The 12,672-nt window shown below is 39.0% G+C and overlaps 2 protein-coding genes across 4 annotated transcripts; both read right to left on the reverse strand.

Moving 5' to 3' along the window:
• Positions 1-369: 369 nt before the first annotated feature.
• On the reverse strand, positions 370-7,778 carry C1H6orf163 (chromosome 1 C6orf163 homolog). The gene is made up of 5 exons (XM_063312361.1): positions 7,262-7,778; positions 5,691-5,785; positions 3,114-3,221; positions 2,318-2,520; positions 370-935 (listed from the first exon to the last, which is right to left on the reverse strand). Exons 1-5 carry the CDS (start codon positions 7,407-7,409, stop codon positions 515-517), a joined length of 975 nt encoding a protein of 324 aa, XP_063168431.1. The 5' UTR covers positions 7,410-7,778; the 3' UTR covers positions 370-514.
• Positions 6,133-12,334, reverse strand: SMIM8 (small integral membrane protein 8). 3 transcript variants are annotated; one of them, XM_063312332.1, is made up of 4 exons: positions 12,222-12,334; positions 9,484-9,661; positions 8,512-8,647; positions 6,133-6,356 (listed from the first exon to the last, which is right to left on the reverse strand). In XM_063312332.1, exons 2-4 carry the CDS (start codon positions 9,616-9,618, stop codon positions 6,310-6,312), a joined length of 318 nt encoding a protein of 105 aa, XP_063168402.1. In that variant the 5' UTR covers positions 9,619-9,661; positions 12,222-12,334; the 3' UTR covers positions 6,133-6,309. The 3 variants fall into 3 exon arrangements, with proteins under 3 accessions (XP_063168402.1, XP_063168418.1, XP_063168411.1); XM_063312348.1 differs by having other exon boundaries at positions 6,133-6,283; positions 12,222-12,333; XM_063312341.1 differs by lacking the exon at positions 6,133-6,356 and having other exon boundaries at positions 8,280-8,647; positions 12,222-12,332.
• Positions 12,335-12,672: the final 338 nt, after the last annotated feature.

Raw genomic sequence — 12,672 nt, forward strand, 5'->3', positions numbered from 1 at the left:
GTGTTGAATCACTGTAACACACTTATGCAAAACTGCCCTTGAGTGTGGCTCAAATGGTACAGGTAGTACAGAATGCAGCAACTAGTATCTGTGAGGTTCACTGCTGTACACAAAAGATCCTTTTGCTGAAATAAGGACCAACCACCTTACTCAAAGAAGGCTGACATTACCACATCAGATTTTACAGGTTCCTGAAACAACATGAATTTCCCGTTGACAGAACTGATGCCTGTATATACCAAAATCAGAATTTTCTATTTCAAACTGCCTTCATCTCCCCTGCACTTTACACATACTTAACCTCGAGGCTATGGATCTAATTCTGCCTCATTGGTTTGTTCCTGGCCCATGAATAAGATAGGAAGCATATTAGTTCTCTCACTTACAGCTCATCTTTATTTTACAGAGGATTTCTTTCTTTCTTCCCAGCACCTGAGCATCCCCTTTTGGCATACTGGCATCTTGGGAGCCAACAGACAGCTGCCCAGAGAGTCTTTCCTGATGGACATTGATCTTACTGTTCTACACCAGGGTCTGTGAATTCAGTTACTTTTCGGAATGGTAAGATGAAATCTGCTTGGCCTGGGGCAAGCTGGGGAAATGTGATGTTAATGTATTCCTGAAATGCTTCCCTGGTTTCTAGAATTTCAGCTTCCAGGCTGTCTTTCCAGGCTGTCATGTAATCCAGCTGCTGGTTCAGAGACAGGATCTCACAAGATTTCCTGTTCACTTCAATGCTCACTTCTTCAAGCTGAGCTGCACGAATATTTTCAGCATTTTCAAGCATTTTCTTAGATTCTTCCTCAAACTCCTTTTGGGAGACCTTAAAGGCAGTTTCCAATTCATGTTTTTTCTCCCAGGCTAACTGTTGCAGGTTCTTCTGATAAATTTCATTAGCAATTATCCCAGCCTGGTGAATTTGCTTCAAATATCTCCTGGATGAATGAAAGGAAAGAACATAGTCAGTTTAGAAATGATTTCAATTGACAGTGATTTTGAACTTAAGCTTATGCAGATTGCTTAATTAAATTACTAAATTATGTAGACAGTTAAAGGAACAAAATAGAATCAGCCCAGAGTGAAAATCTGTAGAGTAAGGAAGATGACCTTGACGGAAATAGGCAAGATCCATCACCAAGGCGGGGTGGGGGGGACACATATTTTTAAGTCCACACCAGACAGATAATATTCAGAAGCAGCTCAGACAGACACCTCCCTAATTCACTGAGTATAAGAAGGGGAGGAGGTCCAGCACAATGATACTTGCAAAACTCTGTTATTTTGGCCAATCTCAATAAAAGTAGTTTTATCACTTCCTATGGAGTTATTTTCTTGGTCTGGTCTACCTAGCAGGCCTGACAAAATCCAAAATGGCAAAACTCACCTTATTCTATTGCACTAGCCTACACTCCTAAGCATGTGTTTTTAGGGAGTTGGCCATAATGACTCAGTAAGAAATTGCAAAATCTGTTATCAGTACCAGACATAGGATAGCTGGATAGGTTAGAATTTTCTTTTCTGAAATAAGTTTAAATTATCTTTTAAAAGCCAATATAGATATAACTAAGATTGAGGAGAAAAAATACAAAGCTTCTTATTTCTGGCTGTTACTGTATTAAATTTGGAGGTGGTGATTTTATCCATATTTGAAGAGCAGGCACTCAACACAAATGAAGCAAAAAAACATGGGTCATTCCTTCACAGTTGACTTAATAAATAATTACACTGTCTGATCCTCTTCAATAGAACTTCATTTATGTATTCAAGATCTGGTCATACAGTTTCCAGATTTCTGATGGCATATGGCTATTCATAGAACAAAACTTTTGACATATTTACTTTTTTTCACTGTTCAATTATTCATTAATTGTCTAAAGTTTGGGGAGCATGACTTAAGCACTGCCTTTGTCACTCTACATGGAATTTGTCAGACATATGTACAAAATAAACATGGAGCATGAGTCAGTTCAAGTTTTAAAGACGGATACAGGCCCCATCATCTCAGAGGAGTTCAGATATGTACTTCTGCAGGCAAAAAGAAGGGCCTTTTCTAACAGTGCATAAGAAAAGAGAATAAAGCCAGAAATATGCCTTCACTAGCACAAGACAATCGTCTTGTACATAATTATTTAAAATACTAGCAAAATAATATACTACATTTGCATGCATAGCACAAAGGCCTCCCACGCTAGATCTTACAACAGTTCAACAGAGCAGTTTGGGGCAGATTTCTTCCCTTCATGAAACTCTGGATCAAATCCAATGCCTGATGTGAAATCAGATGTTTTCAAAAAAAGGACACATAAGAGTTCAGTACTTTTCTTGCTCGGCAAGAAGTACAGCTGTCTTGTGCCTCTCGTCCTGTCTCCCTTCAGCTACAGCTGCCATTTTTTCCATAGCAAACTGTAGCATCATCCGCTGAAGTTTGTGCGAGTTCCTCTGCTCAGCAGCTTCTGATTCTCTCTTCAGCTCCACTTCCAAGTGCTCCAGCATGTCTGCCTTTGTTTTCTTCATAGCTTCCTTTGGTAAAAATAAATACACCAATAAATACATCAGAAGAACAAAGAATGGGAACAAGAAAGAGTTACTATTTCTTCCTCCTGCTTTCAATAAGAGCCTGGAAAGAAGGTGATTGCCAGAAGCAGACTGAAGTCCTCTCCTATCTTAAGCCTCCCTGTGAGTAAAAACCTAACATATTGAGAAAAGAAAGTAGAAGGCTTAGACCTCTCTAATCTTCTGGCTTTTCCTATGTAGAGATTCCCCACCCCCAACCCCCAGAGGAAAGCATATCCATGACACTGATTAAGATAGTATCTTCTGCAATTTCTACATGCTTGTAAAGATCTGGAAGTTATTTTTACTTTCATAAATTAAATAGAGTTCTGTTCATAGAATGGACTTCCTTATTACCTCCTCTTCTCTGTCCCCCTGCCAATCTGTTCCTGAGGGTTAGGTGGCCCTTGCAAATGATATGATATATATACTAATACTGTAGGAGAAAGAGTCTCAAATTACCAGAAATCACTGTTTCTTATGCTAATGTTAGGTCTATCTAAGTTCCAAAGCATTGTGCTGTTGTTTAATATGATGGTGACAATGAAGTTACTACTGACTTCTAATGTTTGTTCATGTTTCTTTTTAAGATTTTCAATATCTTCATTGTGTAGATCCTCAGCACGATTGAGAGCATCTTCTACTGCATCTTCTTTTGCTGTTTCAGCCTACAAAACAAGCCACAAATAGACAGAGTTGGTTAAGACAACTGTGCTAAAGATGTTCTGATCCCACAGTACAATCTAAATTGGTATCATGGGTCTTTAGCAATACTGTAGAGTAGCACTTATTAGTGGAATTGATTCTTCTCCCATTGTGTCCCCCCAACCTGTTTTAGAGAGGGTTGTTCAAGAAGGGGAAGTGTTATGGTACAAGCAGAAGACAGCTCTAACCCCAAACTCCCCTTTTTGGGAGAGATGGGCAGTGATAGAAATTTGAAAAATAAATAAATACATTTGTTAATTCTTCATCAGTTGCAAAGAACATAAGAATAGTCCTGGATCAGGCTAAGGCCCATCTTAGACTAACTTTTTTGCTTCACAGTGGCCAACTGGATGTCTCTGAGGTGCTCAAAGCCAGGGGATGGACATGCCACTCTCCTACCACTGTTCCTCTGCCACTGGTATTTGGTAGCCCGTTTTCCCCAACCGCATTTTGAATTAACAGTCTATTGATAGACATCATCCATGAATTTATACAATCCCCTTTTAAAGTAATCCAATACCCAATTTAGTGGACTTTACCACATTATGTGATCATGAATTCCACAGGTTAATGATGTGTGTATACACATACACATTCCTGTTCTAAATCTCCTGACAATCAGCTTCATTGGATGACCCTGATCCTAGTGTTTTGAGAGAAAACTTCTGTTCACTTTCTCCATGACATGCCTGAATTTATGCACCTTGATTTTGTGACCTCCTCAGTCATCTTTTTCTAAGCTAAAGAGTCCTAAGCATTCTAGGTTTTTCATGTAATGGTGTTTCAGCCGCTTATCATTTAAGTTGTGCCTCTTCTGCACTTTTCCTAGCTCTGTTATAGTCTTTTTTTTTAATGTGACAACCAGAACCATACACAGTATGCCAGCTGCATATGTATTGCAGATTTTTATAAAGTCAATATGTTTCATATTGTTTGATTTTCCTTCCTCCCTCCCTCCGTCCTTCCTGTTTATTCCGTAATTCCTTCCTTTCTTCCCTCCTTTTCTCACTTCCTCCCTCTTCCTTCCCTCCTCCCACCCTCCCTCCCTTTCTTCCACATATAATATAGGCTTTTGCTTTTGCCCTCCCCTCACAATCCTCAAGAGAGCCCTGGTGAAGCTGCCTCCACCTCCTCAACTGATCTGTGGAATTGCCTGCCACTTTGCTGGGGGAAGGTGGAACGAAGGGGGCTGAATATCTCCTTACCAGATTCCTCAATGCCTTCAACAATGGCAGAACTTCTAATGTGCTGGAAAAGTTCTTAAAAATTCAGGGAGAGATGGATCTACCTTGAAAGTACCCAATGTTGAACTGTATAATACAGTCAAATATCAGGAGCTGACCACAGGAAATGTTTTATCACATTGTGTATTGTGTCATAAAACGTTTTATCATAATTTTTATGTCACAAAATGTTTTATAAAATTTGCCAAATTTCTATTCCATGGGAGTCATGCGTCCTGGATTTTGGACGCATTCTGTAAGCTAGCCCATTTCAAGTACTTTGGTTCCTAAATTGTTTCCCTATGACACACTGTTTCACCCACTTAAAAGGTTACAGACACAAGAATTTTAGTAGTATATAGATATCTGATAACTCTTTTTTTGTTTTTATTTCTGATAAATTGGGCTTTTCACAATGTTACTTTAGATCAACTTAGAATTTAAAACATTTTTTAAAATTATCTGCCACCTGACAGTGTATACAAATTAAGCACTTGTTTGGCCTATTCAATCCTGATGCCATAATTGCCTTTGAATGTCCACAGTTATTGGAGGCTTCGAAGAATCAGTGGAGAATCTGAAGCCAGCAATTAACTTTTATACAGTAAGATGTTGAAGGAAGTGTATAAAATTGGCATTAACAACTTATGAAAACTTTGGAAAAACAAGCTTAATGTTGCTTTTATAAGTCAGTGAAAGGCCACCTTAAAATATGAAATTATTTTATTTTATCATTACTATTTGCATCCCTTTCTACTCTATCTAGCTCCAAGTAGTTTTTCTTTTAATCTGAAACTGAGGTTAATACTACAAAATTTTACTTCATATATATTAAACACCTCAGACAATGTTTTAAAAAGTGGAATCAATTGCCTAGTTGAGATGCAATTGAGAAGTTCGAACCTTAATTCATATGGTCTAGATTTGAGCTATTATTGCCACCCTTTGGGATGAAATCCATAGGATATTTAGACTGAACATTATTGGTAAAGGCCAGATAGCATCTGGATTCTATCAAGGTTTTTTCTGTATGGGGCATGGCCAAAAAATGCTATTATGAAACAACATTAGGACAAATCTACACCTGACTTATATCTGAACTGCTGATAGATATTAACATCTAGTCACATGCATCCCAGGAACATTTGCATTACATAGTAAGCATTAGGAAGGTTTTTAATTCTTAACATGACAGAAGAATAGTTTTACCTGAACCAAGAGTTTAGTCTGCATTCTTTCTATTCGTTTTTGTATTTCCAGTTCTCTTTGGTCAGCATCTTCTTGCTTAAGGTCTGCTCCAATCTCTGCATAAAGTAATACAATGATTGAAGGCCACAGCATATAATATATATGCCACCTGTTCCTTTAAATAAAATAATAATAAAAAAATTTAAAAGCATTAAACCACAAGTATCATTTTGTGAAGATTAGTGTGCCCAATCAACTTGCCATACTTATATTGATTTAACCATATAAGAAATGTTGTGGATATTAAGCTGCTAGGTCTCTGATGGGGGTTGAGAAGAGTTTAACCAAGTAACTGAGGGAGGGATGGAAATCCCCCATCCCTACGCTGAACATTTCACATTTCAGGTTGCCTCAACAGATTATGTGGCAATGGCAGATAGACCAGTCCCTGCAGAGACTTGATGTACCCTGGGATGGTCTTCCATCTATACTGATGGAGGGATCCTGGCAGAGCATTCCGTCAACAGTATTATGCAGATAACTTCAACATCTGAAGCAGGCATTCTATGGGGGTGGACATCCAGCAGTGGAGGCATTCAAGCTGCTCTAGTTTTCTTTCCAATAGTGAACAGAAGAAAGATCAAACAGGCCAGATATAAGTAATAATCATGTGATTTGATGATAATACTGTAGAGATTGGACATCAAGGAGCATACTGGTAATAGCACTAATTTTGTCACAGATGTGTTGAAGGGGGCCTGCAAGCAAGCCCTAAGAATCAGTAATCTGTAACTGCAAATCCAAGCATAAGGCACAGTGTATACTATAGGAAGCCGCGCCAAACTTTCTCCCTCAAGGTCAGAGAAAGCCACTGGTTCCTTTGCCAGCAGATTAAAGCTGCATTTCCCCCAATGATTCAACACTAAGCACTAATTTCACACACTAAGCCATACTTTGCTTAACTATGCTTTGTTGGAAAAAACACAACCGTCCACATTCACACACATGCTAAGCCATACTATGGCTTATGAACCACTATAGCTGGATTCATACAACATACTAAACCTAAATCAAACAAAACACATGATAGTTTAATGTGTTGTTTGAAGCCAGTTGGTCTCAGTTGATTCTAAGATTAGTCACTAAGGCCAGTGATAGATGCCTCCTCCATGAACATATTCATTATAAAGAAATTTAAAATATATATTCAAAGGCCATTGAAGCATTTCTTAATAATTAAAACAGGTCCTGGAGTTGAAGAATCCTATTTTGTGTATTATGGACCATCAAACTCTTCATAGCACAGGATGACACTGTGCGGTGCACTTAGATACAGGTGACAAATATATAAATCTCCATACCTTTCATTTTCCTCCTTTTGGGTAAGTATCAAGTAGAAAAAGGTATCTTCCCTACCATACCAAAGGTATTCTTTTCCTTAATGGCGTTTGCAGCTCTTTCCCTACTTTTTCTCCCATTTTATTCTATTGTTTTAAGATGAATAACCAGGATTGCTCATATTCTTGCACGCAGATTCCTTGGAACATATTGAGTATGTGAATGATCATGAGTTATTTTGGAGATTGACTTACCCAATATATTTTTGTGTGTATAGTACCGAGTTTTATAAGGTTGATATTCCCTTATCCGTTCAAAGGTCTCTAGTGTAGGTGGTGGTGGAATTATTTTTGAACAAACAGCACAGCAAACAAATGTATCCAAATCTGGGTTTCTAATCATGATTGCATTGAGATCTTTTTCCACTGCAGAGAATGAAGTGTTGTAACTGATTCAGATGCAGAGACAAAAGCTTAGTTCCTCCATTCAAAACTGAATTATATTTGGTGTTCCTTGGGATCGGTGTATGTCAGTGAACTGAAGAAGATGGCTTCAGCACTGTATGCAAGGTGGTCAGCTGAAGAATGAGAAAGAGGCCACCATTGTATGGCAAGATGGTGTCTCCTGTATCCACCTGTTTCTTCAGGAGCTGTATGTTAAGGTGCTCTGGAAGTCACTTGCCATGACTGAGCCTGAGGCTATGAGTTGAACCCCACCCAGTAACTGTTGCTAGGCAGAGTAAGTTTTGCTCATAAAAGCATTTAAGACATCAGTTAATATTACTTAGCATCCTAGAATATTTTTTTAATCGATAAATGGGTTTCATCTGCTTTTCTAAAACAATGTAATGTAATTATTAAAGCATTTACTATCCAACCATTTAAAACCAAAAAACATAATATTCCACTAAATGGAAATATGTGGGGAAGCTCAAAACATTGAAATAACTCATGGGAATATACTTGAACAGATTACTTTTATTGTCTTGAGTGAAAAGTATCAATTCGTCAATAATTTCAAATACTAAATCATGATTAAAGTAATTTGGAAGAGACTATGACACAGCTTTCTGTTATTTGAGTATTAAAAAGTTGCACAGTTGGATGACAGCACAAAACACACATTTTAGAACTGCTTTTGGAGTGACTTACTAACACACTGATGCTTAACAACAAACTTAAAATCAGGCTGAGAACTTCTGGCAATAATTCCAAAGCACTTGTTGGCGCAGTATTGGTAAGAAGCAAGTTGCACATATTCTACAGTACTCCGTTTCTTTATAATGCTGCTTTATTCAAAATATTAATAGATTATAGCATTCCATACAGATATTTAAACTGGTCAATATTTCAAAAAAAAGCATTTACTATTGCATAAAAATAAATGTTGATTCTCCAGACAAAATCCTGAAAGTCGCAATTCAGAAAACCCAATGTCTCTTTTCATGTTGATATTTAAACCAATATTTACAGTCAGTTTCTTTAGTCCCATTTAGAGGTCTTACGTTTCATAAGTCTATTTCCTTCGCTGTCAATAGCTTCATAGAGATCCTTTTTGTTTTCTTCTTGTGCATGCAAGTACCCAACGTAAGCTACACAAAGGGTAACTGCCACAAGGCCAAAAGCCATAACTGCTTTGTTCTGTGGAAATAAAATAATAGTTTGAAATCCAGACATTTTATTTAATCCATGTTCTAGGCCTGTAAATTGCAAAGAAGTGGACTGGGTTAGTGGACTAAGGAATATAAAATATAAATATTTAACCTTCTTAAATTCCTCAAGACATTTTTGTACATAGACTGTGTGTTCCTTGAGTGTGTAATGTTTCTGTTTGGACAAAATGGGTCTCATCCAGAATGCATGCTGTTTTCCCATGTATTTTAAATTCAGTCCTATTAATGACTGATTCGATTTTATAGTATCTCCTCTACAATTCAGTACAGCTATAGGAATACTCAGATCCACTGACTTCTGAAAACTTAACTCCATATGCAAATTACTTGTTTATTTATAAAATCTTAATAGTTGCTGGTAAGCTACAGAGCAGATAGGATTTGCGACTCCATAAGTTTTCCTATTCATGTTAAAACAAACTTGAGATACTGTGACTAAAGTATTTTGATATCATACTATTCTAATTAGCAATTTAACAGCTTCTTTCTATCAAAACTAATGTTACATCTTAATTAAAAATTGAAAGCAAGCTATCTGTAATGAAATATAAACGACCTCTTAAATGACATGCTAAACCTGAGTTTACTTAATTGTGATAAACCACAACTGACTGGATTCAGATCAAATGCTAAGCCATAACCATAAACCAAAAACATAAAGGCTGGGCTCATACAGCATACTAAACCAAAACCCAAACAGTTCTTGAGCTGCGTGACTATGGCCATACAACACGCTATCAAGTGAGGTGCAGGCAAAAATATGGATGTACTTAAATCAGCTGCCTCAAGTAATTGTTCTCTTACAGGTTTAATGAAAAGTTCTGGGTTCACCGCACGGAACAAAGTAGTAGTTCGGACACCTCGGAGTCCCGGCGTTCGATAATCTTTCTCTTTGGGTGCTTCATGCTGAACATCTGGAGGCTGTGGTGCTGAAGACATCTTACTGCAGCAGAAATATTTGGGCTGAGTTCATACTGAGGAACTGTAAAGACATGTCGATAAACCTCAGTGGTGAGCAATATTTTACGGATCGGGGAGCTAAAACCCAGCCTCCTGATTTTTCAAAAGGCTACAGGTGGGGTCTCTGGAAGGGGCAGGCCCCAAACGGTTTCGTGGTTTATTCCTCTTCTAGTTTTATGTTATGATGAGGAGGGAGGCAGGAGGCATCTGAGAAAACCCATTCCTGCCTTTAAGCCCCTCTCCCAAAACTAAAAATTGCCACTTTTCACACCAATTTTGGGCTACTTTGGGGTTAAGGTGCGGATGCAAGCCACCTGCATAGTCCAGGAGTATGACACAATACTAATACGAATACTAATAATAATAATACAGAAAAAAAATCCAGGTCTATGATTTCATAAAGCTGGAAAATGCAATGATGGGATACCTTCATATAGAAAGCTGCTAGCAAAAAGACTTTGAATAGTTAACCTGTCTTTCTTTTCTTAGCAGCTTTCTGTGGAAAAAAAACTGAGCGAATTATAGTTTATAAACAGAAAGTACAGTCTGGGCCTTGGCATAACATTCCAGAAAGCAGTGAAATTATACATCAGGATTAATTCCTGACAACGTCAGGTAGAGTTTGAATCGCTGCTAGTCGGTATAGCCAGGGCCAAACTAGATGGAACAATAAGTTGATTTATTATGAAGGAAATTGTATAACTTCCCATTAATTTTAGTTCAATAGTATCTACTTGATAATCCAGAGTTTTAGCCTTCCCCAATGTTGTGGCCTCTAGATATGCTGATCCATGACTTCACTGTTCATCAGTTAGGGGAGATGGGACAAGTTGATGCAAGGTTGTCCCAGATCCAAGAGTTCAAACCAAATGAAAGTTGTTTAATTAAGAAACATTTAAGGAAGCAGCTGAAGTTCATAAAGATAATACATGTTTTGCCTGTAGACATCTTGATAAAACAGAGTCAAGTATATATAAGACAAGCCCAGCTGGATCAGACTGTAGTGGAGGCATCTGGAAAGTTGACTGGACTGGCGGGCAATAGCTGCTTCTACTATCACTTACTAGCAATGAGTATTTACGATGGAATAGCATCCCCTGGAGATACGTTCGGCCCCCACTCTTAAGCCCTGGCTCTGCACCTAGTCCTGAGTTATCCACTGATTAGAGATGTCCAGCATTTTGGATCCAAAACCAATAAATACATAACATTTTGGCCTAGGCATGTGCATGCAGGCCACATCTGCCTGTACCTCCTGTGATCCCAGGATTATGGTGCATTTGATACTCAACAGTGTGCATGTCATTTCAGGGGATGACCTTGATTCTAACCCTGGGAGAGAGGACACACCATCTATGTTATGCATTTGAGGTAACTTCTTATCCTCCTTCATCCAAACTAAAGACTACTGTAGTTCTTCATAGGGGAACCTGTCTAGATATCTAATTATTTTGGCTGCCTCTTTCGATCTTTTTGAGCTCTGTAATTCTCTGGTTTGGTGTGGTCTGGTGTGCAAAGAAGGTGGCGTCATATTGGCAGCTTAAGGTTTGATCTGGATACGAAAGAAAGAAAAAAAGCTCTGTAATACCTTCTTAAAATGTGATGACCAGAACTACACTCAATACCACAGGAGAAATCTTTGCTATACATCTTCATTAAATTGGCAATTCTTTTTTCAATTCCTTTCGTCTCCAAATATGGAATCTGCCTTTTTTCACATTGGGTGCACACTGGGTTGACATTTTTATTGAGCTAGTGACCATGATCCCTTTCTTGATTAACCAGTGCCAGTTCAGATCCCATTAATATGTAAGTGACATCTGGATTTTTGGGGGGACATTAATTGCTTTATGCTTTCTTACATTGTTGTTTAAGCCTTGTGATCCTCTTCTGTCAGTCTGGAAACTTTATTTGACTGTGGCATTTTTCTACACCAACAGAAACATACCTAACTGCCTTCCACTACATCACACCATATATGTAACTCTATTTTCTACCACGTTAGCAGCCTGGGGACTTTCATCCACAGATCTCCTAGCACCAGCGATCGAAAGACAACATGCAACTTTCTTCCTTTATGGATTTTCTGTGTTAAGAAAGAAGAGGTAACGGAGGAAGCGAGGGAAGCCTGGGACGACTCTCAATGGACCACCACAATATCGGCATCTCCCGTTTGAAAAATTCTACACCAAAGTTAAGTAGACTGCACACAGCAAGCTTTCCTGGAAGCACCCAAGCTCTCTAGAAACATTTTCCCAGCCCTGCTTAGAGAAAACAGAGTTTGAACCGAAGATCTGACGTGGAAAGCCTGTGCACAAGCAAAGAGCGTGCAACTTTTTCTAACCATAGCAGGGCTACCAGGGAAAAATCCGGACGGCCGCTAAATAGCAGCACGCGTGCTCTGAGTCTCTAGTCTGCCATCTTGCCGGATTTTTGCAGCAGCCCAGATCTGGTGCCCTTAGCAGTAGCTCCCTACTAGCGAGGAAGACTAGGCGCCCTTTTCGGTGTTTTAGTAGGCTAAGAGAGGCATCCCTCGGAAGGCAGCAAGCAAGACGTCGAAAGACTTGCAGCGCCTCGCTCACCTCCCTCCGTTCGCAGCCTGCGCCGACACCCCTTCTTACGTTCCAAACGCGGAGCCAACGAGGACTCGGGGTTGGGGGGCGTTTTTCGCCTTTGCCGCTCTTTAGGGCCTACTCGAGAGCGCCCCCTATTTTGCGGAGGCCAGGACGGCGCTTTGCTGCAAGCTGGGCGGCTGGGCGAGAAAGAGAAAGAGAGCGAACGATCCGGAGGTCACAGTCAAGGCAGCGAAATATTTTCTCCTTCTGCAAACTAGCTCCTGCGGGGCAGAATTATTAGTATTATTATTGTCATTATTATCATTATTTTAAATTTATTGGCCGCCCAACTCCAGTGGACTCTGGGCGGCGTACAAAACTAGAAAAAAACATGAAAACAGCTAAAAACATTAAATCAGGACTGTTAAATGAGAAGGAGAGTTCCAACAAAAATATTCCCGTTTGGGGTGGGGGCGGG

This window comes from Candoia aspera, chromosome 1, assembly GCF_035149785.1.
Source record: "Candoia aspera isolate rCanAsp1 chromosome 1, rCanAsp1.hap2, whole genome shotgun sequence".
In the NCBI taxonomy this organism is placed as follows: domain Eukaryota; kingdom Metazoa; phylum Chordata; class Lepidosauria; order Squamata; family Boidae; genus Candoia; species Candoia aspera.